This window comes from Myxocyprinus asiaticus, chromosome 33 (genome assembly GCF_019703515.2).
Source record: "Myxocyprinus asiaticus isolate MX2 ecotype Aquarium Trade chromosome 33, UBuf_Myxa_2, whole genome shotgun sequence".
Taxonomy (NCBI): Eukaryota; Metazoa; Chordata; class Actinopteri; order Cypriniformes; family Catostomidae; genus Myxocyprinus; species Myxocyprinus asiaticus.
Window position 1 is genome coordinate 6,756,376 of NC_059376.1, and position 24,439 is coordinate 6,780,814.

Here is a 24,439-nt window from a genome sequence, read left to right on the forward strand (position 1 = left end):
AAGTATAAATCAGCCTTGACCCTAAATTAGCCTTGACCCTGTGTCTCAATCAGCTCCCTAGCTCCCTATGTCATGAATCAGTATATCGTGAACACAAATTCGGTTACTTGTAAGGGTACTGATCCACTGAACATTGGGACACTTGTGACTCAATCACGTGCGACACGATAATGAGCTCACGCATTGAAGCACAGCTGTTATTAATCAACATCGCTGTATAAATGACACTATCATTCATTTACGTTGAAGATATTCAAACGTACAGTGTTATTATAACAGATAAATGGCATAAATATATATAGTAGTGTATTTTAAACCTTTTGACAACTCAAACATTTAAAAGATTGTTTCACTTTCATGGTAATTATGAGTGAAAGATGTTACAAACAATATCTCTTTTGAAGAGAAAATATAAATAAGGCTTCATAGTTTTACACTTGTGCTTGTCATCTAATGACTTGAGAGACTTCAGAAGACGTGACGACATTTCCGGTAAGGGAACATAGTGATCAACGATGCGCCCTGGTTTCTACAGTGCATTGTGGGATTTTTTAGGGAGCGAACATTTCAGTGCACTGGAACGATTTTGCGAATGAGACAGCCTTAAAAATGGCCAACTCAATGATCAGTGGCCTGACTACCTGAGTGCACTCCCCTTGTCTCTCCCCCAGGTTCGCAGGAGGCGGGGTGGACCACCGGTTGACAGAACGGCCGGAAGGGCAGCGTCTCCACTCCAGAGATGGGAGGTAGTTAGTCAAACCAGTGGTGCCCGAGCCTGAATCGGACGGGGAAGGAGTGTGACAAGGAGGAGGGTGTGGCCGGGCCGAATCAGCTGATCAGTTAGAGGACTACCTGAACTCATTGAGATGCACCCTAACACACAGTATAGAATTTGGATCAAGCGATCCAGGTATCGGATTGGTGCACTCCTAGACAAACCTGACTATGGTAAATGGCTAATTGATTACCATAGTCCTTGTAACTCTGACAGGATCTAACACAAAAGCAAAGTAGAGCATGAGCATGAAATGTTAACCAATATTGTTGAATAGTTATAGAAGGTGTCTCCCCATTAAACCTACCTTTGAGAAATGGGCACTTTGCGTTTACTGAGATTAAGCGATTAGTATTCAGCTGGCCGCGTGATCCAAACATGGCCGCCCCCGGGGGCCTGGGTAGCTCAGTGGTAAAATACGCTGGCTATCACCCCTGGAGTTCGCTAGTTCGCTAGTTTGAATCCCAGGGCGTGCTGAGTGACTCCAGCCAGGTCTCCTAAGCAACCAAATTGGCCCGGTTGCTAGGAAGGGTAGAGTCACATGGGGTAACCTCCTCGTGGTCGCTATAATGTGGTTTGTTCTCGGTGGGGCGCATGGTGAATTGAGCGTGGTTGCCGCGGTGGATGGCGTGAAGCCTCCACACGCGCTATGTCTCCGTGGCAACGCGCTCAAGCCATGTGATAAGATGCGCGGGTTGACTGTCTCAGATGCGGAGGCAACTGGGATTCGTCCTCCGCCACCCGGACTGAAGCGAATCACTATGCGACCACGAGGACATAGAGCGCATTGGGAATTGGGCATTCCAAATTGGGAGAAAAAGGGGAAAAAATCCCCCCCCCCCCAAAAAAAAAAAACATGGCCGCCCCCATGAGGGGACCCTCTCCATGTAGAATAAAACAGCTTTTATAAAGTTACTGATATGACTGGAGTAGTGTTTTCAAAGGTAAAGTTACTTTGGTACCAAAAAATTCGATACTAAAATTTAAAAAAATGTAACGATACCAGTGTTTCTGCAGTACCGAGCACCGACTCAATCTGGTAGCAGCGCGCAGTATGACTGACACACGACTGCTTTAAAATTCTCACAGGCTTTTTCTGAACGCGTGCTCCGTTACTCCTTGTATACTGAAATGGACAATTAATCAAATTAAAATCGTGACATGTCCTAGTGTGATTTATTAAACCGCTAAAGGCTGCAATCTTACTGTGGAAGAGCTGCGTACTTTAAATATTTTAAAGAAACTCCACAGACTTTGAGAATCATTCACGTTGTATGAGATAACAGAGCAGAGCACTTATCCATTGTGAACCACGCAGCATGTCAAATATATATTTATATAATTACAATCACAGCATTTGCACTTTAATCTCAACTCAGCTTTATTTATATCGCAGTTATAAGAGTTGACCAAAGTGCTTCACAGTAATAAAATTTCAAACATAACATTGCAAAATTACCACTTACACAAACACCAGTAGTCTAAAATACAAACACTCCAAAACTGTGTCTTAGATTTCATTTGTCAGACTCAAAGGACAGTGTAAACAGATGAGATTTCAGACATGATTTAAAAGTCTTCAATGATTACACTGAGCTGTGATGCAAACTGATCAGGAAAGTGAAGCATCAGGCAAAAAACATACATCATAATAAAAGTACGATTCAAAATAAAATCTAGATGCCTAAAATTGAAGAAATTGAATAAAAATATATTACAACTGTATAGTAAAATGTAATATTCACTGTAATAATAATAATAATAATAATAATACTAATAATAATTAATCAAAATATCACAAGCAAAACAGCTGTTGAATAAAAGTTTGGCCAAAAAAAAATGCAATAACTGTCAGAGCGAGAGTGAGACAGAGACCCAATAGCAGAAAAACAGTTCAAAGGATTTATTAACAACAAATGTCAACAAACTGTGCTGGTGATGAATAGGAATCCCAGCAGCGGTTGCAGTAGCAGAAGGCGAGGAACAAGTCTGTGTGTGCATTGTGGCCACGCAGCGGGCAAAGGATGAGTGTGTTCGTGGACAGGTGTACGTGTTGTGGAAGTCAGGAGCAGATCCGAACGAAGAGTCCATTGAAACGTGGTGTGGTGCAGAGAGCAAAGCCCGGACAAAGGAGGGCAGTCTTATTCACGACACGCGGGCAGAGACGAGGAATCCTCCAATGGCGATTTGTGGGCGGAAAGGACAGGCGCAAACTAGAAGGTAACCACACTTCCCGGCACGTGGGCAGAGACAGGCAACCAACAGATACACGAGACAGCACCAACTAGACAAAGAGAGCAAGGTAAGCCGCTTGACAGCACAAGCAATAATCTAACGAAGACAGTGAGGGCACACAAGGATTAAGTAGGGAGTGCAATCAAAGTGGAACAGGTGTAGCTAGCACGTTATTCAGTGGCATAATCAGCGCATCCCCGGGAACAATCAACGTTCCCATGGAAACACTGATCATGCGTGCCGGCTCCACCTGCGAGACATGAGGGAGAGAGAAAAAAAAATAAAAATCAACAGAATTAACCGGTGAACTCACCGTAGCCATGACAGTGACATGTGGCAAAGTTCTATTTTCACTTGTTAAAAGCTTTAAGAATTTACTGATTAGACAATTTTGATGATGAAATTAAATTAAACTTTAAAAAAAATTTCTGAAAAGTTCTGGAAAATAATAATAATAATTATTAAACTATAATTATTAAATAATTAAAAATAACTAAACTGGTGTGTTCAATAGCACATTATAATATTTGCATATTTTTGCTGTAGTATCGAAATTGATATCGAGAACCATGAAATTTCACTGGTATCGGTACCAACTACTGAAATTTTGGTACCGTGATAACACTAGACTGGAGTCTTCAACTCATGTGTGAGTACTCATTATTTTATACATACATTTCAAAATTACAATTAACTTCTTTTGGAATAAAACTTTTTTAATGAGGAAAAAAATTACAGAGTGCATCTTTAACTTTCCTGGTCTTAATGTGATCAATTCATCAGTCCACATTATTCCACAGTAAAAAGATTGTGAAGACAAATATTTTTATAAAATATAAAGACTTGTTCTGACTTGTTTTTCTCTTTGACATCATCTAGGCCACACAGGCCACTACGTAACATTAACCAATCACCAAATAGCTATTTAGGCATCGTTTTAGCAAACTCCCATTCAGGTTTGGCTCCATTCTGGTATGTTATACCCTATTTTAACAATTGATTGAATTCCAGATGAATAAAATCAAGTCCCGCCCTTGTTGTTTCGTTGCTTATTCCGTTTCAAATGGCAATACTTCTAGTACAAATAAGTTCACCTCACCAAATTTTGTTTTACATAATCAATAGTTTAGGTCATTTTCATTGGCTTCTCATGAGTCAGACCCAGTATTATAGTAGTTAAGAAAAACTAAAACAAAAGCCAAATGAAAACATTTCCATTAACTGATATAAAAACTAACATAATTGGAAAAAATGAAACTAAATGTTTTTATGACTTAAAAAAGGACCACAAATTAATTTTAGTTTTTGAAACAGTGCATCAAAAAATGTAAACCTTTACAAACCACCTGCATTAAAAATGCCATAGGATTAACACTAAACAGACTTCAGAAAACTAACAGTGTAAAACATATTTTAATATTTGTTAGCCCTAAAGACTAAATAAAAACTTAAAATACTAAAAAACAAATCAAGGTTATCCATTTCCAAGTTCAATACAAGTTAAATCGACAGCATTTGTGGCATAATTCTGATTACCACAAAAAAATTGTTTTGACTTGTCCCTCCTTTTCTTTAAAGGTGCAATATGTAACAATTTTCATGTAATATTCAAATTGTTTTTTGCCAATGTGTGAACGGCTTATAATGCAACAAAAAAAATGAGCCCTTCGCGGACTTCCTAGATTGCCTATTAAAGCCTGTAGACTGATTTTCATGCGAAGGGTGCGGGTCACTTTTGCTGGGAAAATCCAAAGGATGTGACATTTATGCACGCTCCCGAAAGCCTTGCCTCAGTGCTTCTCTTCCGCTATTCAACAGTGTTGAACTGTAGCTGGCTGCAGTTCACTTAATGGCCACAGGTGCCATTAATAACAAGGGTTTCTGAATTTTACATACGGCACCTTTAAAAAAAAAAGCAAAAATTAAAGTTCAAGTGAGGCACTTACAATGGAAGTGAATGGGGCCAATTTTTGGAGGGTTTAAAGCCAGAAATGTGAAGCTTATAATTTTATAAAAGCACTTAAATTAATTCTTCTGTTGAAACTCATGTATTATTTGAGCTGTAAAGCTGTTTAAATTATAATTTTTAGGGTTTCAGGGTTTGTTGACATTTCATCATCATGTTGTAAAATTGGCTGTAACTTTAAACAGAAAAGGTTAGTAAGCAATTTTATCATACTAAAATCACGTTAACACACATATTGTTTGTCTTTTGGCTATACTTTCAAAAAAGTGAGTATTTTAACATTCAAAAATGTCTCAATCACTTCCATTGTAAATGCCTCACTGTAACCCAGAGTTTTGCTTTTTTTTTAAAGAAAAGGAAGGACGAGCCAAAATAAATTTTTGTGATGATCAATATTATGCCACAAATGCTGTCAGTTGAGCTTAACTTGTAAGGAAACAGGAATATTCCTTTGAAACTAAATACAAATCTATAACTCTGGTCTGACATGTACATTTTCACAAGCCTTTACAAACTACAAGCCATCTTTACATAGCATTAGTGTATATTAGGTAGATGCAGGTGTTTGTTTCAGAAACTGCCTCTAAATGTCCATGTGGTCCCCATTATTAATAAATGTAAGGCATAAGGCCCCAGCCTCTAAGGTGTTTTAGATATATGATCTCCCATTTAAATGACATCTTTAAATAGAGCTCAGGTCCCCACCTATAGCTGAAGGGACTCTTTAAAATAACACAAAGACATCAAGTTTGAGCTGATTCATGTGCTGAAACATGCAATACTACCTGCAATTATCATTTCATAACTTGGGACAACCCCAACCAAAAACAAAACTTAAGCCTCAGTCAAGGTTGTTAACTCATATTTGAATTGCAAAATGTGGTGTGCAGGTTGTAAAACAGGTATCACAACTTGCTATAAAATTCTTTATTATTCTAAAAAGTCACATGGGCACAGTCCACAAAGTAAGGACCAATCACTTATTGGTTATCCACCCGGAAAAGAAGCATTTACAGATAAATGGGTGTAGTTTAAAAAGCTTGCTGTGACAGAAAAGAAACAGGTCTCGCTTTCTCATCAAACAAGACTCACAAGTTGACAGATACACTTGAATTTGATGGAGCGCTTGAACACATATCAGGATCACAACAACTACTCACGGTAAAACTGTTTAATTACCCTGCTGTTATTTGAACACGTTGCAAGGAACGGGTTAGATATACTTGAAAACTTACTTGAAGTTGAAATTAAAACACAGTGTATACTCCTGTAAAAACATATTTTTTTTATTTTTATTTATTTACTTTGGAAGAAATACTTTTGTTGGAACTACATTTTTGACTAGAGGTAGACCACAAAATCCTGCTGAGCAGGTTTGTTCAGAAACTCAGCAGAAGTTTCTGCACAATAGAAAGGAGGAAATATCCTTTCTCATTCAGGTACTTCACTTCAATGAAGAGTACCCAAATGATGTACATGTTCAACCAAAATAATGAAGACAGCATCTTGCTAATTTGAGTTGAATGCTTTACCATCACCCAACGCTGTGTGAATATGTCTGGTAATTGAGATAAGTGCTGGACTGAGTTTGGCAAACACGATAAAAGGTAGCAGCAACACATCACGTGTTTCATCAGCAGTTAAACGGCGAATGCTTCCTTGTAGTAAAAAACATTGTTCCATTTGGGAGAGTACTACACTACAAAACTCATACACTATATGGCTTAGTGCATAGTGTATATTTTAAGTCCACAGTGTGTCTTTTGGGTCATAGCTTAATGCTTATACTTAGCACTTAAGTTAAACAAAACCCTAACCATAAGTTTTAAACTTTGGTACATAACTTGTCCTGCACCAACTGAGCGTCCGCGTACAGGACGTGAGACGCAAATCTCGTCATCAGCAGAGTGCTCGAGCACTGAACGCGCGCAGCCCAATTTTACTAACCAAGCGTCTTTGGACGCGGAGAATGCGCATGTGCCTGGAATTGTTTGCACAAATTAGTAGGTCCACAAGGTGGCAATACTCACATTTGAGCCACTACTGTCATGAAATCATGCTAGAAGAAGACATAATCGCCGGTAAATAACAGAAAACAAAGGTAAAAACAACAACAATGGATGTGCATATCAAGAACGAGTGTATGAGGAGGTCAGGATATATTTGCATTGAAGGAATATAAAGACATCTTTATGGGTCTAATCTCCTAAAGAGAAAATAGTTTGGTGTCTTATCGTAGCACATTAGCCCCAATTGCCTGTGTATGCACGTACCATCAAATAGATTATACTTTGAAAGACTCTGTACGCAGACGCTGAGCGTTCGCGTCAAAGTCGAAGTGCATTTTGTGCTTAAGTCATTGCCACACTAGTAGACTCCATACAACTCCATTTTGGTTTCAGAGTTTCACACATGAGGACTTTTTTGCGGAGATCTCGCTCTTTTCAGTAGAAGGTATGACACACTTGCCCAACAGTGGCTTGTGACCACAGGCAGGTTGGGGAGATCTTGCAAAAGAAAAGAAACCTCATTATTCTTAAAATAATATAACAGAATTATCTACTTGCCATTTAAACATTTCCACAGTACTAAAAAATGAAATGCTTAATAACAATAAAAATAATAATTATGTTTTAAATCACAGTAAGTTCAAGAAGTAAACAGGTTTGCAGTAGAAATGTTACGCTACTGTATACACCACACTATCCCCTTGCAAATTAAGAATGAAAAAGTGAATATGGGAAACATAACATATTACTCAGTTTACAGAGTCAAGGCTTTTTGACATAAAATTTTTGTCACACAATAAATATAATGTCTTATCGCCTACCCTTGTCTTTTGATTTCCAAACCAATTTTATGTCTGGCTTGTCAGGCTCAAGTTATTTGATGGCCAACTTGTCTGAATTTGCAATAGAAACGACACATTCATCGATCGCGCTCGACATTTTTTGCCGTGCACTTATACTGAAGTTACCTTTGGTTTGGCTCTATGTTCATGGGCAAATTAAATTCAGCCCCAATGCATCTCAATGAGGGCTTGTTGCAGTACCATATTAGACCACAGATTTCTATTGAAAGAAATGAGGGGTGCTGTGGAGTTCAGCAGATTCTCTGTTCCATGTTTATCTATATCAAACACAGTTTAATGGAGGTTTCAGCTACATTATGACTTAAAATGAGAGAAAAATTATACTAAGGATGTTTTTAAATATATATGTCAGCATTTTGAACAAATTTACAGGTAAACAAATTACATTATTGGCAGTTCGTAGTATAGATTTATGTTTTCAAGTGGAAGAATATTTAGGTGGGGCTCTGCCCTACCTGCTCATATGAATGAGCCACGCCTGCACTTGCCAACACAAAATGGTGGAATGGTGACAAACATACCGACTCACTCTCTCCGATTCCCGCAACTCCCTCTCTCAGATTCCGTCATGTGGAGCTCGCCTAAATAACATCAGTACCACTTATGTATAAACAATTGCTGATTTAGGGTGTTTTCACACCTGTAGCTTGCTTGATTTGTTCCGAATCGGGTTAAAATATTTACAATGTTGCATTTTCTGCATGGTTCTGGTACGCTTTCACAAGATTATATTTTTAAAAAGAACTGTAAAAATAACTGTAAAAATCTGTTCTCACGGAGCTCTCTCTCGCCAAAAGGCTATATATGTGTTTTGATGATAAATTACAGTGACGAGCTGTCCTACAGGGTTCACCTCCGTCAAGGATTGTTTTGGTGCGGATCCGAGTGCGATTGCCGTGTTCATTTATGCCTATACGAACTGAACCAAGGAAGAAAATGCATGCTTTTTCCAAACGAGGCAGGTGCGATTCATGGAGTAACTTTACCTTGTGAAAGTCCTTGATTGTGTATTCAACCCCTCGAGGCTAGCCGAAGAACGTATATGTCCATATGCATCTTTCAGCGAGTAGAGAAGGTCAATAAAAACAGACTGTTGTAGCTGTTGTGGCATTGTCATGCTGGAGGGTCATGTCAGGATGAGCCTGCACGAAGGGTACCACATGAGGGAGGATGATGTCTTCCCTGTAACGCAGTGTTGAGATTGCCTGCAATGACAACAAGCTCAGTCCGATGATGCTGTGACACACCGCCCCAGACCATGACGGACCCTCCACCTCCAAATCGATCCCACTCCAGAGTACAGGCCTCAGTGTAATGCTCATTCCTTCGACAATAAACATGAGTCCGACCATCACCCCTGGTGAGACAAACCACAACTCGTCAGTGAAGAGCACCTTTTGCCAGTCCTGTCTGGTCCAGTGAAGGTGGGTTTGTGCCCACAAGCATTGCCAGTGATGTCTGGTAAGGACCTGCCTTACAACAGGCCTACAAGCCCTCAGTCCAGCCTCTCTCAGCCTATTGCGGACAGTCTGAGCACTGATGGAGGGATTGTGCGTTCCTGGTGTAACTCGGGAAGTTGTTGTTGCCGTCCTGTACCTGTCCCGTAGGTGTGATATTCAGATGTACCGATCCTGTGCAGGTGTTGTTACACGTGCTCTGCTACTGCGAGGACGATCAGCTGTCCTTCCTGTCTCCCTGTAGCGCTGTCTTAGGTGTCTCACAGTACGGACATTGCAATTTATTGCCCTGGCCACATCTGCAGTCCTCATGCCTCCATGTAGCATGCCTAAGGCATGTTCACGCAGATGAGCAGGGACCCTGAGCATCTTTCTTTTGGAGTCAGTAGAAAGGTCTCTTTAGTGTTCTAAGTTTTTATAACTGTGACCTTAATTGCCTACCGTCTGTAAGTGTCTTACAACCGTTCCACAGGTGCATGTTCTTTAATTGTTTATGGTTCATTGAACAAGCATGGAAAACATTGTTTAAACCCTTTACAATAAAGATCTGTAAAGTTATTTGGATTTTTACAAAATTATCTTTAAAATACAGTGTCCTGAAAAAGAGACGTTTCTTTTTTTGCTGAGTTTAGGTGTGGTGTTTGTGTGTACTCATATTTTTGGCCATGTTGTGTATTAGCTCATTTCAAATAGCTGGCCAATCTTTTGATTATTTTGTGTTTTCAGGGCATCATCAGATAGAATGATGGCCATTCTCTGGTCACCTGAGCCAAACAAGACCAGCGTCCATAATGAGAGCCTGCAGTACCTGCTCATTTTGTGCTGCAAAGTGGCTTTGAACACACTAATTTTGTCCTTCTGGATGCGAAGTATTCACAAGTCATTCCTGGGGCTCTGCAGCATCTCTGTGTATGTGGCAGATGCACTACTGGTCGGTGCCATCACCTGTGCATGTTTCTTAAGAGAACACCTACCTACCTCCACCTCTATGTGCTTTATCCTGGCACATGGCTCGGCTATCTACGCCCTGCTACCTCTACCCATTCTCATCGCTGGGGCATTCGACTACGCCACATACCCACACCTGGTTACTGAGCACAGCTCCCAGCGCAGGACAGTTATTTACTGCATTACAGTTGCGGTTATCTGGGCATCAGTGTGTGTATACTCCTACCACCACACCAACACGCGACCTACAGAGATTTACAAAGACAAAGAGGTGAGAGTCTTAGTGTGTCACGTGCAGGGATCTAATGTTGTGTTTCATTTTAGCGCAGAAGTATCCATTGTGGTGGGACTCATACTTCTGCTGTATTCAAATAAGCTAATTGGCTGGACTAGAAGGGCCAATGAAATGGAGCAAAGATATAGTGCCTTTGATCCTGAGAAACAGCAGTACTTACCTGACAGTTTGGTTGGGGAAGATGGAAATTGGGAAATTCAAGAAAGTTCCCCTCCTCTCTTTGCCAGTTTGACTCTAGGTTTTGCTGTCAACTGGATGCCCTACCTGTTTATGTGTGTAGCATGTGACTTGTTGGGTTGTGTAGTGCCAGCTTATGCCAGTGTTAACCTCCTATGGATGGCCTGTGCCAACAGTCTACTGGTTGGCATTGCTTTTTGGCACATGAGTGACAAGACTGGACATTTCAGCAAATTCCCAGATGATATTTGTTTGTGGAGCATCTACTGGCACTTGAGCAAAGGAACATCACCAACCGTTGCCGCAAAGCTGTCAAAGGGACTACACATATTGACCACTTCACCTTCTCAAGAGGTATATGCCATTTCAAGGTATCATAAGATATGATTATGGTATTGTGACAACCCTAATCTATGCATTGTTCCACAGTACAGGTGTAAGCCATTTTTACATCAATTTAACTGTGCTGAACAAATAACAGGGAAACTAACAGAATGCTCTTCTATATCAGAATATCTGAAATGATAACAGGAAACATGAGTTCTGTGACTGTCACTGTTACAAAAAATAAAAGCTGTTGAGAATCTAGTGACCTATTGGACTTGCATTTTTGTACAACAATCCTGAATCCTTAGTCTTGAATTTTCTCTGATTTTGAACTGCATTGCTCTGGATTTCAATGTTGGCCTACTGTGGCTCACCCTTCTATGTACTTAAAGGGATATTTCAAACAACACAAAAAAATCTGTCATTATTTACTCAGTCTCGTATCCTTCCAAACCTGAATGATGTTCTTTCTTAGGTGGAACACTCACGCCTCAGTCCCGTTTCACTTTTACTGTATGGGAAAGAGCAGCATCAACTTTCTTCAAAATTTCTTCTAGTGATCCACAGAATTGGGCCAGTGAAGACCTCTAATGGAGCATTCTACAGTCTGAACTCCTTGGTTCTACAGTCTAACGGAACCTCTAGAGGTTAAATAAAATTTTTAAAAAACCACTGACTATTTATAGAGACAGACGCTTTAAATGCGGTTTTAAAACATCGATAGAGAAAAGCCAAAGTATGTATACAATGTATGTTATTATTACTGTCATGGTACAATAAATCAGTAATTCAAGACAACCAAAGGTAGTTTGATAATTAATTTGTTTATAAATAATCGCTGCACTTGAGAATTGCATTGTCAACAAGGTGGAGAGGACAGGCAAATGGACATTAGCCAGAGGCGAAGCTAGAGGACAAGCAAACCAAGCAAATGCTTGGGGCCCCTGTCAAAGAGGGGCCTCGAGCCACGGTGAGGCTGTGAACGTTGTTCATTTGTCCAGGACTTAATTAAAGGCTGAAGCCTCAATGATGTTCATGTCATATAAATGATATTTGTCTTGACGTAAAACCAATGAATTAGAGATTGCAGCTTTAAAATTTGTATAATTTTGTAGGCTATCATCTTATTTTCCCAATATAGAAGTCATGTCATTGCACAATTCTCCTATGTAAGCCATTCAACTTTTTTTTTTTTAGAGGTACCCCACTCCTACCTCATCACGCAGATTTCTTTACCTGTTGCAGCTGGCTATCAATTTATAGATTTAACATGACAATAAAATAATATAACAAAAATTGTCAGTAGTGATGAAGCATACAGTTGCTATTTGGCTTTGTAAGGCAGTGTTTTATGTTACTGCTGAACAACAACACATTTGGTCTGTAATATTTTCATTTATTTCAGATGGCAAAGGCTTTGAAGATGTTACCAGTATGGGAGAAATGTATTAAAGTATCGCTATGGAAAGTAATACTTACTAAAGTTCAGCCCTATTTTACATTGGGTGGAAAGTTTTCATTCACATTATACATTTTAAAAACTATCGGCTATCGGTCCGTTTTCTCAACTTAGTTATCGGTATCGGCAAAACCCACTATCGGTCGACCTCTAATCATGACCCCTTTAAGAGTTTTTGCATTGTGACGTTACTTTCATGATAAGCTTGCTCTATTGCTCTCCGACATTATAATGCAAAAAAAAAAAAAAGCATAGCATTAAGGGATCATAACTTGAGGTATAAAATTTTCCTTGATCTTTTGACATATAAGAGGTCATTATACAATAAAAACATACTGTAAGTTTAAGAACTGAAAACTTTCTTCTGAATACAAAAATAGCATTTATTTAAACCAGGATGTTGAAACTGCCCGTTTAGAATTTGTGGAATTTGAGATGCCACACGGACCAAATACATCTGCATATGACCTCTTCAGCAAGACATCAACACCTATTTTTTGTCATTGTACCCTTGGCCCTGCTAACTGGTGTTTACAATCAGTCAGACAAGTGAAAGGAGACGGGGCCTGTCATGGGAGAATCTTCCAAAGGAGACTTGCACAGAACACCTTTATGTGCCTATATGGATTTAAAAGTTTTTCTACACTACACGAACAGCTTTGACATTTTCATGCATCACGCTTCATTTAACCCTTTAATATGTAACATCACACATAGCAGTTGTCATTCTTCAAACAAACAGTTACTCAGAGTCTTTTCAAGCACATAATATGTTTATTTTATGTAACAAACAGCCTAATTGTCACCAAACTACCACGATAACAGTTCACAGCTTGTATATGCACAGCCATCATATCTAAATGCAATCTTCACATGCATGCAGCCACGTCTACTTATTAGGTTTCATTCACACAAACAGCAACTCAAACAGTCTTTTCAGGCAGTCTTTCCAGTCCTTCAGATGAGGTGTTAAACCGAGGTCCTGACTCTCTGTGGTCATTAATAATCCCACTTCTTGTAAAGAGTAGGGGTGTAACCCCGGTGTCCTGGCCAAATTCCCCCATTGGCCCTTCTCAATCATGGCCTCCTAATAATCCCCATCCATTAACTGGCTCTATAACTCTACTCTCTCCTCTCCACCAATAGCTGGTGTGTGATGAGCGTATTGGCGCACTATGCCTGCCGTCACATCATCCAGGTGGATGCTGAACAATTAAGGAGTGTCCCCTGTTCACTGTTTACAGCGCTTCGAGTGTAGTGTCAGAAAAGCGCTATATAAATGTAACATTCATTCATAAATCGTTTGTTTTCTGAAACAGACACGATAACAGTTTAAAACTCATTTACTCACAGTGAAAACATGCTGATCGAATGTGATTATCCGATGCATGCAGCCAAGTCTGTTTACATTAGTGCTTGTCACACACATCCAATGTCTGAGAAGTCAAACATTTGCATATAGGCAAACCAGACTGCTGATATTATTTGTTTTTTACATCTATAAAAACGAAATAAAACAAATATAGTACAGCAGACATAACCCATTGTTCATGTTTTCTATATTATATACAGTATTTTATTTAATATTTTTATGACAACAAATAATAAGAAAAAATACTCCTCTACACTCTGCCCACCACTACCTGCTGTGCAGTGTCACATGCAAAAATAACTCACTCCAGGGGGCACTGCAGAAGAATTTAGACCTTACTAATGAAAAGGTTAAAAGACGTGATGTCAAGTTATAACTCTAAAAAGGAGACCTCCATTCTATTTCATTAAGCTGTGCTGTTTTTAACTGTTTTGAAGGCATCCTGGACCATTTTTGCACCCATCTGTGCTATATTTAATTGTTGGTATTTTGTAAACATGCACTCGATGTCGATGGATGTCTTTGATCGTTTTGATGCATTTCCGGCGATGTGAGCCACATTTTAAGAGCGGCACAAGCGCAACTTTTACAAACTTTCAGTGCGGATTCACTGGATTGTATGTTTTTGGGCTCAAATCAGCTTAGATTTGATTCAAACAGGCACAGTATGATTGCAAAGGAACTATTATTGAAAGATGAGGCAGCAAAACACTACAAGACCCGTGAGTACACATTTTCATTCACGAATGTTTCAAATGTCATGACTGTTTGATAGTTACTATGTTTGAGTGAATATTTTGATACATTCAGATGAAATATGTTGGGTGTACGTTGTGTTAACCCTGAAATGTAAAGTTCGTTCATTTTCTTCCGACTGAGTTTACTTTTTTACCTTTTATACAATAAATCTCCACCTTTGACCAGCCCCAACATGGAGATGGCTGAATGTGAAAGTCACTTTCACACCAAAATGTGGATGTGAAAGTGTAGATTTACAGTAAAAATGGACTTAAATATTGATCCGTCTTTCACCCACACTATCATATCGCTCTAGAAGATATGGATTTAACCACTGGAGTACTTTTTGAAACTTCTGAGATCAGGGGCCGGTTGCACCAGCTGTGTGTTAGTTCAAACTTAGCCTAGTTGTGGCGTAAATAGGCACTAAGTCTCAATTTACGCACTCCTAAATATTTGAGCATTGCACCATTAAATTTAGGTAGAACGTAACCCTACATATAAACTAAATATTTACGGAAGCCTCCAACCAGGCGTAATGGATGGAATAAAAAAAAAAGCATACTGATATTTTATGACATCAATGAGCTCGTGTTTTGCGTGACAGGCATCAATCATTTCGACATACATTATGATGTTGACATTTACGAGAGAGAGAGAAAAAAAAAACATTCTTTTAAGCGGCTCTTCAGCATGAAACCGATCTAACGGTGCAGTTTTCAGGGTGCATTGCCCAGTGGCAAGGTTTCAACACATTCCAAAAATATATATATGATATTAAAATGAAAAATAAAATGTCTGTTTTTCCAGTCTGTTGTATTAGTATGTATTTATCACCCCTCATTTATTTTAGATACAGTTCCTATAATATTGTTATTTACATAGGGTAAATATACTATTTATCAAATCTACTTTTATTACGTTTCGTATTTTAATGGGGATATAATTTATTACAGCTGACGGTTACGTGAACAAACAAGGTTTGAACATCAACCACAAGATGGAGTGGTGGTGGCATTGTGGGCTAAAGCACATAACTGGTAATCAGAAGGTTGCCGGTTTGATCCCCACAGCCACCACCATTGTGTCCTTGAGCAAGGCACTTAAGGTTGCTCCAGGGGGGTTGTCACTTTGAATAAAAGCGTCTGCCAAATGCATAAATGTAAATGTCAACCGTAACAAGATCAAATTGAAGTTCACGGCTTTTTAACACTTCCGTGTACAAATTTGAAGGCTGCTTATTAGATAAATACAGGTAAACGTCATATTATGCGACTACGCATTACTTTACAGAGAGCTTACAATCTACTAGTTAAGTCTTGCCTTAAGAACAGGTGGTGCAACCAAATTAAGCACTGACTTAGTTACAAACTAACTAGTAGTTACTAAGCTCTTAGTGTGAACTTTACGTCCCAACTTAAGTGAGAACTTACGCACAGCTGGTGCAACCCTACCCTGGTCACTAATCACTTGCATTATATGAAATATTTTTCTAAAAATCCCTTTTTTACTATCAATCTCCACTTTCAATTTCACACACTTCTTCATTTTTAGCGATTAGCATTCTTCATGCATTTCGTCACCTACTGGACAGGGAGAATCATTTATAGTTAAAAAGGACTTAAATATTGATCCGTTTCTCACCCACACCTATCATAGTAGATATAGTGGGCAATGCGTCACACAATGAGGGCATGGTTAAGAGTGGGGGAAAGCGATGCCCTGTTACCATAGTTACTCATCCATTTCTATGAAACAAAAACAGGCAGAAACATGACAAAAAGAAGTTGTGTAGTTCTTTTACACTTGGAACTGAATCTTTATCGCCTGTCAGCTGACAAAAACTGAAGCCAAAAGAAGAGCGCTGTAGCTGCTGTCGACCTTATGCAGGATACATGGTTTACAGTAGTTGAGAAACAGCAGACCGGATTCAAGACTAAAATCAATCATCATGTCATCACAACAGCGGTTCCAGCAGAAACACAATGATGAGTTAACACCAGAGAACAAGACAAGATACCTGAGAAAACTTGATCGGAGTGGAGCACTGCTGATTTTGGTTTTCATGCTTTAATAAATTAAATGTTTCTTGGTGGATAAATTTGTCGGTAAGTTCGGTTTGGGGAAGTGTTTAATAAACAAGATTTTTGGTAAAGTTGCTGTGAAATGTTTAGGTACACAGTACAAATGTATACTCATCTCCAAAGCACTGTCTTTACTACTAAACAAGGTACTTCAGTTAAAACGATTATGAGAACTGCTTATGACTGTAGGTTTAATTGTTGATATATTGCATATTGATGCATCTTATTTTCCTGTTTAATAAAATATTTTTACTCTTTATTGAATCACAGTTCTTGGTGTCTTTTGTTCACAGTTTTACTGAAGGTCTGACTCTAACACAGTGGTTCTCAACCTTTTTTTGATGAATGGGCCCCCAACTTCATTCCCCGATTCCCTGACCTTTGGGGCCTATAAAAAGAAAATGTGAAAACAGAAACAAATAATAAAAGTGGTACTATTATTATATTCCAAAAATAAGTGAAATGACAAATAATATAGCATATTTTCTGCATATTTTGGATGCAGATGTAAATTTACAGGCATTAACAACAATAATGTTGTCTCTAACATCTATAAAAAGTGCAAAGTTAACACCTAATTTGTGGCTAAATTATTCTGATTATTCAGTCATCTCTCTGTGCATGTAACAGTGTTTTCTTCGGTACATCTTGTCGATGCTATTTAGAATGTTGATAATTGAATGTGGTTTTAAACTAGTTTACTCACCAAGGGTGATTTAGAGATTTGCACCAGAGAATTCTACAGAGCCATTTAGGTGCATTGGGGGAGGCTGCAACTTCGCCTGCCTATTTGACGCCACTAAACCAGATACTTCAAATGAATCGCTAAACTTCAGAATCAGATGAACCGCAGTCCAAATGCGTACCAAACCATATAATAGAGAACTGCTTATATTCCAAGTCCAAATAAACGTTTTTATGCAGAGGAACTTGCTGATACTGTTGATTTGATTAATATGACTGATAAACGCCCCCATTTGTGACCTAATGCCCCCCTCTCTACTGAATTGCTCTCAGCACCCCCTGGCATTCTTTGAAAGCCCCCTGGGGGCGGTACTTCCCCCATTGAGGACCCCTACTCAAAAAACAGTTAGTTCTGGTCCTCGTATCTGATTGGACAAGAGATGTTCCATGAGTACTGATGCCTCACACCATCAGCACTCAAGACGCTTCACTGTTTGTATCACTCTGCTTGCGTTTGTGGTGTTTTAAACTTAAGTGTAAGAGCAGCGCAGGTGTGTAAAAGAGCTAGATGGGTGTCTTTTCATTTTTCCCTGTGACATTAATGATTTTAGCAAGCAGGTGGCCATTTTTATGTGTTATGAGCCAGTAAAGTTTGACATGCATTGAGTCAGCGCACTTCAATCAGTGAGTGGTTTCTTTGAAGTCATCATCGTCTCTCGCTCCATGCTCGCTCGGAATACTACAACACTACACCTGGGAACAGCTTTAGCATTAAGGTTTCTCACAGTTGAGAGACACATCCGACGGACTAATCACACATGTTCAGGGCACTTACCTGACACCGGAGTTTCCGTGTTGTGAGGAGATGTAATCAACATAACAGAGGAGAGAACGGTTTCTATAGTGCATGACTCTTGCATACCATCTACAGTGAAATACTCAGGAGTGACCCCCGCACGGACTGCTATTTCTACACAGAGAAAATAAGATGTATTTGACCAAAATTCCCATTATCTTCAGCAAGCTGACTAACACTACACTACTGTTTGGGAATCGCGACAGACGCAGGTAATCGCACCAGCTTAATCGCTCTCGCTCTCTCACACAAACATACACATCCTTGTTTCTCCAAAGACTTGTTAGAAACAGCACCAGCCTTCGTTACTAGTTGTAAAGTGACAATTTAATTAGTAACAGAGATTTGTGTCATGTTTACATCATGTTAAAGGGGCATTCAGCAGTTATCTAGCTAGCGTTAGCATTGCTCTTCTTCGTGTACTTTAAGTACCAATGTGACAGAGGTTTTAGATGTTGTACTGCCATCTATCGACGTGGATCAGCATGATCATCTCTGCTGCCCTCCCCTCGAAGTTTGAGGTAATTTCTAAAGTTAATTATTACTACTATAATCTAATTGCTTTTCCTAAAAACAAACGTCAGAATTCAAGTGAACAGACTTCTAGAGTTAAGGACAGATTATTATTGTTCCTCATATCAACAATCTTTGGAGACTGTATGTTTCACATTAATTTTACCTTTATTAGAGAACTGCTTATCGCCCTTCATGCAACCAAACAACACTGTTCTAAGCATAAATAAACACACGTATCTACATAGATGGCAGCCAATGAGCGCAAGGATTTTCTTCGCCATTTAGTGAAACACCACGGGTCATGTGATTTCAACAAATGGGAAACACATTGAAGGGGTGACCCGCACCATGTATAATAAAAACACTTTTTGTAAAAAACTGTTATGAGTACAGTCTTCATCTCATGTGCGTGTACACCATTCAGATCACTCTTCACAAAAACACAATTCATTCATTAATGTGTAAAACTTTTTAAATGTGCCCCAAATTACTGAATGCACCTTTAACATGTATAATATATACTACTTGTGACTATAATGTGTATTCATTTTAAACATTGTATTTTATGTTTATGGACTGGCCTCTCTTACTTCCATTGTAAGTACTATACTGTAACCGTTTTTTTTTTTTTTTTTAATAAGGTACAAGTTCAAATATTTTATATTTGTGGAAATCAACATTATGCCATAAATACTGTTGATTGTGCTTAACTTGTGTTGAATACAAACACTCCTTTAATAGTTCAAAAGACACACTTTACATTGTATGCGGATGATAGGCCCACTTCATGAGTCATCATGACCTTTACTAAATTTATGAGAACTGATTATAAACAAGATTTCAACTCATGTACGATAACATGCTTTAGATGTCCTCCATGAAAAATGTTACGTTACTCCTGTTGCGAGTCTCAGAGTCCCCATATTTAAACATGAATAAATAGGATTCTGAGGTTAATGTACAATCTGTAGAACTATATTACTATGTATACAACAGTTAGTTCTGGTCCTCGAATCTGGTCTCACACCATCAGCACTACAATGCTTCCCTGTTTGTATCACTCTGCTTGTGTTCATGCCGTTCTAAACTAAAGTGTAAGAGCAGTGCAGATGTGTTAAGAGCTATCTGTCTCTTTACATTTAATTTTGTGAGATTACATATTTTAGCCAGCAGGTGGCAGCAAAAGACCATTTTTGTGTGTAATATGAGCCAGGTGATGTGAAGTGAGTCTGCGTTAGTGTTTACATTCTACAGCACTCCGTGATCGCTTGTATTACTACTACACTACTAAAGCTAGGAAATGGCTTTAAACTAACAACTTCAGCATTAAGGCTCATCACATCTGAGAGACACAACAGACTGATAAATTACACAAACTCAAGGCGCTTCCGGAAGTACTGTTCAAAATGGTTGAGGAGATTGCAGTTTCTATAGTGAAAGACTCTTGCGCACCAGCTACCGCGAAATAGGGAGGAATATCCCCGCTTGGACGGCTATTTTTCCATTGAGAAAATAGGATGAATTTCACCAAAATGACATTATCTTCAGAAAGCTGACTAACAGACTACAGCATCATCAACATATGATTGCACACACTCCATCTCTCTCTCTCTCTCTCTCACTCACTCACTCTCTCTCTCACACACACACACACACACATCCTTGTTTGTCCAATAACTTGTTAGAAACAGCCGTGATACTAGTTCTAAAGTGACATTTCTGAATTACTAACGAAGGCTTGGATGCATCATTTGGTTTAAACCAGCAATGGCAGATTCTGATCCGTCACGTAAGAAAGTAGTTCCATGCACAAATGTGTTTTTTATGACTGTACTAATTATTTTTTTTTAAATGTACTTGTTCATTGAACTGCTGTATAAGCAATATCACACTCGCAATTGTGCTATAAGGCCCTAAATCAGCACTGCTGTGATTACCTACCGAATCACAGCAGTGCTGATGTAGGGCCATATCGCACTTTTGCTTGTGTGATATTGCTTCATTGTTTCAATGTATTTGACTGCAATGTATTATAGCTGGGGTCTAATGGACCTCAAACACAAATAGTGTTACTTTCGTGGACAATTATCACCTTACTGAAAAGTGCATGCCCTTTTTATGGTAAACCAGAAGGTTAGGTCAGAGAAATTTAATAAAATAATTTGAATGGAAAATAAAAAGGTTACTTTCAGAAAGACAGGTAGACATAAAGCATAGGGGTCTCTTGGACCCCATACAGAACTAAAGTTAATCTAAAAAAAAACAACAAAAACATGCTAGTTAAATGGCAGTAAATACTGTGCAAGCAGCTGAACATGTCATGCATACAGATATATATTCTTCATGAAGACAGCAAGCAGGTATCACTTTCTTTTTATAATATACTGAAGCAGTACAGATGGTTTTTGATCCACTTATTCGGATTTATGCTACAGGCTCACCATGTCTTGTTTTAGGATGTGTGTCAAAACCAAATGAGCTGACTACCTAGACAGCACTTTATGGCATCACAAACGATTGTGACCGTTCTTTATTATGAATATTATAAATGCGACGTGCAGTATTTCAGTCTCTATGACAGCAGACTCTGCACGCGTCCATGATACCCAACATTTTAGCTCAGTAGGTTTTGAACCACAGCCTCAGTGTGATGTAGTTTCAGTTAGCTGACGTGCTAATGAGAAACAGCAGCGGGTTCTGGAACTTACTTGCCCTCCGATGGTGACGTCGAAAAACACGATCGGGTTATTGGGGTTTGAAGGCTGAACGTTCATAGTTGTTTTCGGGCTTATAAGAATCCAGACAGCAGAAATGTTAACTATTAATGTTGTCCACCTTACACACCATGAGTTTGAAAGGAAGGAACAATTCAAAAATGTCCACCTATGACGTCACTACGGAAGATGAGAGAAGACATTCTAAAGGTCCAACCAGAGCCCTTGTAAGGGGCTTACACACTTGGTCTAAAATACCATTACGCGGCGGACCCGTAGACAATCTATAGCGGTGCGCTGTCGGGGAGACAAGAGCCCGTAATTTTTGAATGGATTTCTATGGACGAGATGCTTCAGTGTGCTGAATAAAATGCTTTTTTGAGGAAACAGCTCATCCCTTAATAAATTGACCGCTTTTCCGCTAATCTTCAACACGTTTTACACAAAAAAAAATCCGTTTTGAATTAACTATATGTCGAATTTACTAAGATAAATTTGCTTTTTTCTAAGAAGAGACGCTGACAATTTTGCGACAGTTAGGTGTCTGTTTACGGCTCTTCTCATTCTTTTGTATGGTATCCGCAAACGGTGACTTACTGTCGTAACACGCTAGTAGAAGGTTACGCTCCATCCTACGATAGAGCCGTGGATATTTGGTAGAGTAAGTAAAAGAATCTCTGATACTTCTACAAATCCTCCATTGGGTCGTTTTGGAATGTCTTGACGTTTTCCGTTCTTATTGGAGACATTTGTACCATAACAAAATATATTCGTTTAAATGTGTTTATTCCAATGATTGTTATCTGATATGCAACTGGGAATCTCTATGAAATTATTATTTTAAAATACCATTTGTGGTCATCAGAAACGCCTGTGATTGGTGTTTCTTCAAGTCGCGGTCTGGATCATTCTTTACATCTGAATAATGACAAAGAAACTTTAGACATTAATTTGAAAAACACTCTGAAAAGCAAAACCCCCGCCCAAGTTTCAAGCTGTTTCGTGCTAATTGCCTTTTTTATTTTTTTAAAGCAAAAGTATGGAAGGCAGATTCTGCCAATTTTAAATAAATGAATAAAAGAATAAAAGTGATAATGAAAACCCGATTAACCATTTCATTATTAAAAATTGTCCGCAAAAGATGTGCCAAAATTAAAAATAGAATTAAGTGATTTGATTTTCATTTCATATAACAAAAACTTTTACTAAGCTTTTCCTTATTATTCACGAAATAATAGTGACAAATGTTAAATTTAAATGCAAAGTTCAGTTTTAATTTTATTTTTAATTTTATATTTTATTTTTCAATTTAAATTTTCATTTTCACGTTTCAACATGTACATTTTATGTTAATGAGTGGGTGGTGCTCAAAAGAGGATACTTTAAAACAGTGCTTCTCACACTAGGGGTCGCAGAGAGGTTGCAAGGTAAATGTTCATTTTATGTGTCCTTCCATGAAGCAGAGAATCCACGATACAGTGCTTTTCGGGCCACAAGAGTTGTGATATCAAGTTCACATTAAAAAATACCAAGCAAGCATTACAGATAAATGCAGTACTGATTTTTGTTTCATCAGCCAGCTGAATAAATGTTTCATTTATTCAGCTGGCTTTATTCAGCTGGCTGATGAAACAAAAATCAGTACTGCATTTATCTGTAATGCTTGCTTGGTATTTTTACAATCTCAAGGCAAGACTGCCAATTTTTAAATATCATAAATATATTTAAAAGATTTTTTTTTTTTTTTTTACAAAATATTTATATATAAGTTAATAATGAGCTGAATTAATGTGTTAATGAGTTGGTATGTGTAAATGTATTTAATATGTAAAAGTGCAATTAAACTAATATGTGTTTTCTCTAAATATCCGTTCACTGCAAGTTTTCACATTTTTATTGAGGCAAGTTGTAATTATAAATACAATATATTTTCACATGCCGACTCATTAACACATTAATTCAACTCATTATTAACTTTTGTAAAAATAAAATAAAATAAAATAGTGCAGACCTACACAGTCACATTTTTGTCTTGAAATCTTTTACAACAGCTAAAGTACATGGTTTATTTTCTCCTGTAGATGGCAGCAGAGAGTGTGTCCAGTGCAGACCTAGGCGGACGTCGGAATGGCGTACTACCATACTACTCTTACTATTTCTACCATAGACAAACATGTCAGAAGTAGTAAGAGTAGTATTGGTAGTACGCCATTTTGAACTCAGCACAAGACGTGTCTCTGCAGAACAAAAAAAAAAATAGGCGTTTTCCAATGAAAGGGCGTTTTCAAACCGCTATGGGCGTTTTTCAATCGCTTTACACGATTTGCCTACTACATTGAAATTTCCTATCTTTATTGAGTAGTTTAGAAACGCCCATCCTGGTTTATTAATGCCTACTGATTACCACATTGAGATTTCCTACTTTCATTGGATAGATGAAAAACGCCCATCCCGATTTGAAAATACCCACAGATTGAGTAACGCCCGTTATAGTTCCGCAGAGACCAGGCCAAAACTGATATAGCGAAAATATTCATACAAATATAAACAAACACATAAAAATTCAATCACTGTAATATAATATAATATAATCTTTACAGTACATTTTTATGGCTTTATATAAGGTTAAGAGTCTTTATAAAATAATAAATTTAAATAATAATAAAACAATGTAACATAAAATAGAATTCTTCAGTACTATGCTTTATATTATTTTTCCAATTGCCTTTGCCTTTTTAAATAGGACTTATAGCCTTGTCCAATTTGTTATGCTTTAATAATGCATGTATATTTTTCATTGTGTTTGTGTGAAATCTCACTATAAATATCTCTTGATACTGTGCATTTGAAGGGTCTTGTGTGAAAAGGTCATTCAGGGGCGGACTGGCCATTGGGAGAACCGGGACTTTTCCCGGTGGGCCGGCCGCGAAACGGGGCCGAACACCCCCAAACTCAACAACTTTT

At 38.3% G+C, this 24,439-nt stretch overlaps 2 protein-coding genes across 3 annotated transcripts in view; one reads left to right on the forward strand and one right to left on the reverse strand.

The window, feature by feature from the left end:
- LOC127424755 (peptidyl-prolyl cis-trans isomerase H-like) overlaps positions 1 to 21,643 on the reverse strand; it is a 42,074-nt gene extending 20,431 nt beyond the window's left edge. The window contains exon 1 of the mRNA XM_051670190.1: positions 21,470 to 21,643. Coding sequence (XP_051526150.1) covers positions 21,470 to 21,535 — 66 coding nt within the window. The 5' untranslated portion in view covers positions 21,536 to 21,643. The remainder of the gene's footprint in view (positions 1 to 21,469) is intronic.
- On the forward strand, positions 6,007 to 12,365 carry LOC127424742 (probable G-protein coupled receptor 160). 2 transcript variants are annotated; one of them, XM_051670172.1, is made up of 3 exons: positions 6,007 to 6,137; positions 10,032 to 11,079; positions 11,528 to 12,365. In XM_051670172.1, the coding sequence occupies exons 1-3, from the start codon at positions 6,094 to 6,096 to the stop codon at positions 11,702 to 11,704; spliced, it is 1,269 nt and encodes a 422-aa protein (XP_051526132.1). In that variant the 5' UTR covers positions 6,007 to 6,093; the 3' UTR covers positions 11,705 to 12,365. The 2 variants fall into 2 exon arrangements, with proteins under 2 accessions (XP_051526132.1, XP_051526133.1); XM_051670173.1 differs by lacking the exon at positions 6,007 to 6,137 and adding an exon at positions 6,273 to 6,415.
- Positions 21,644 to 24,439: the final 2,796 nt, after the last annotated feature.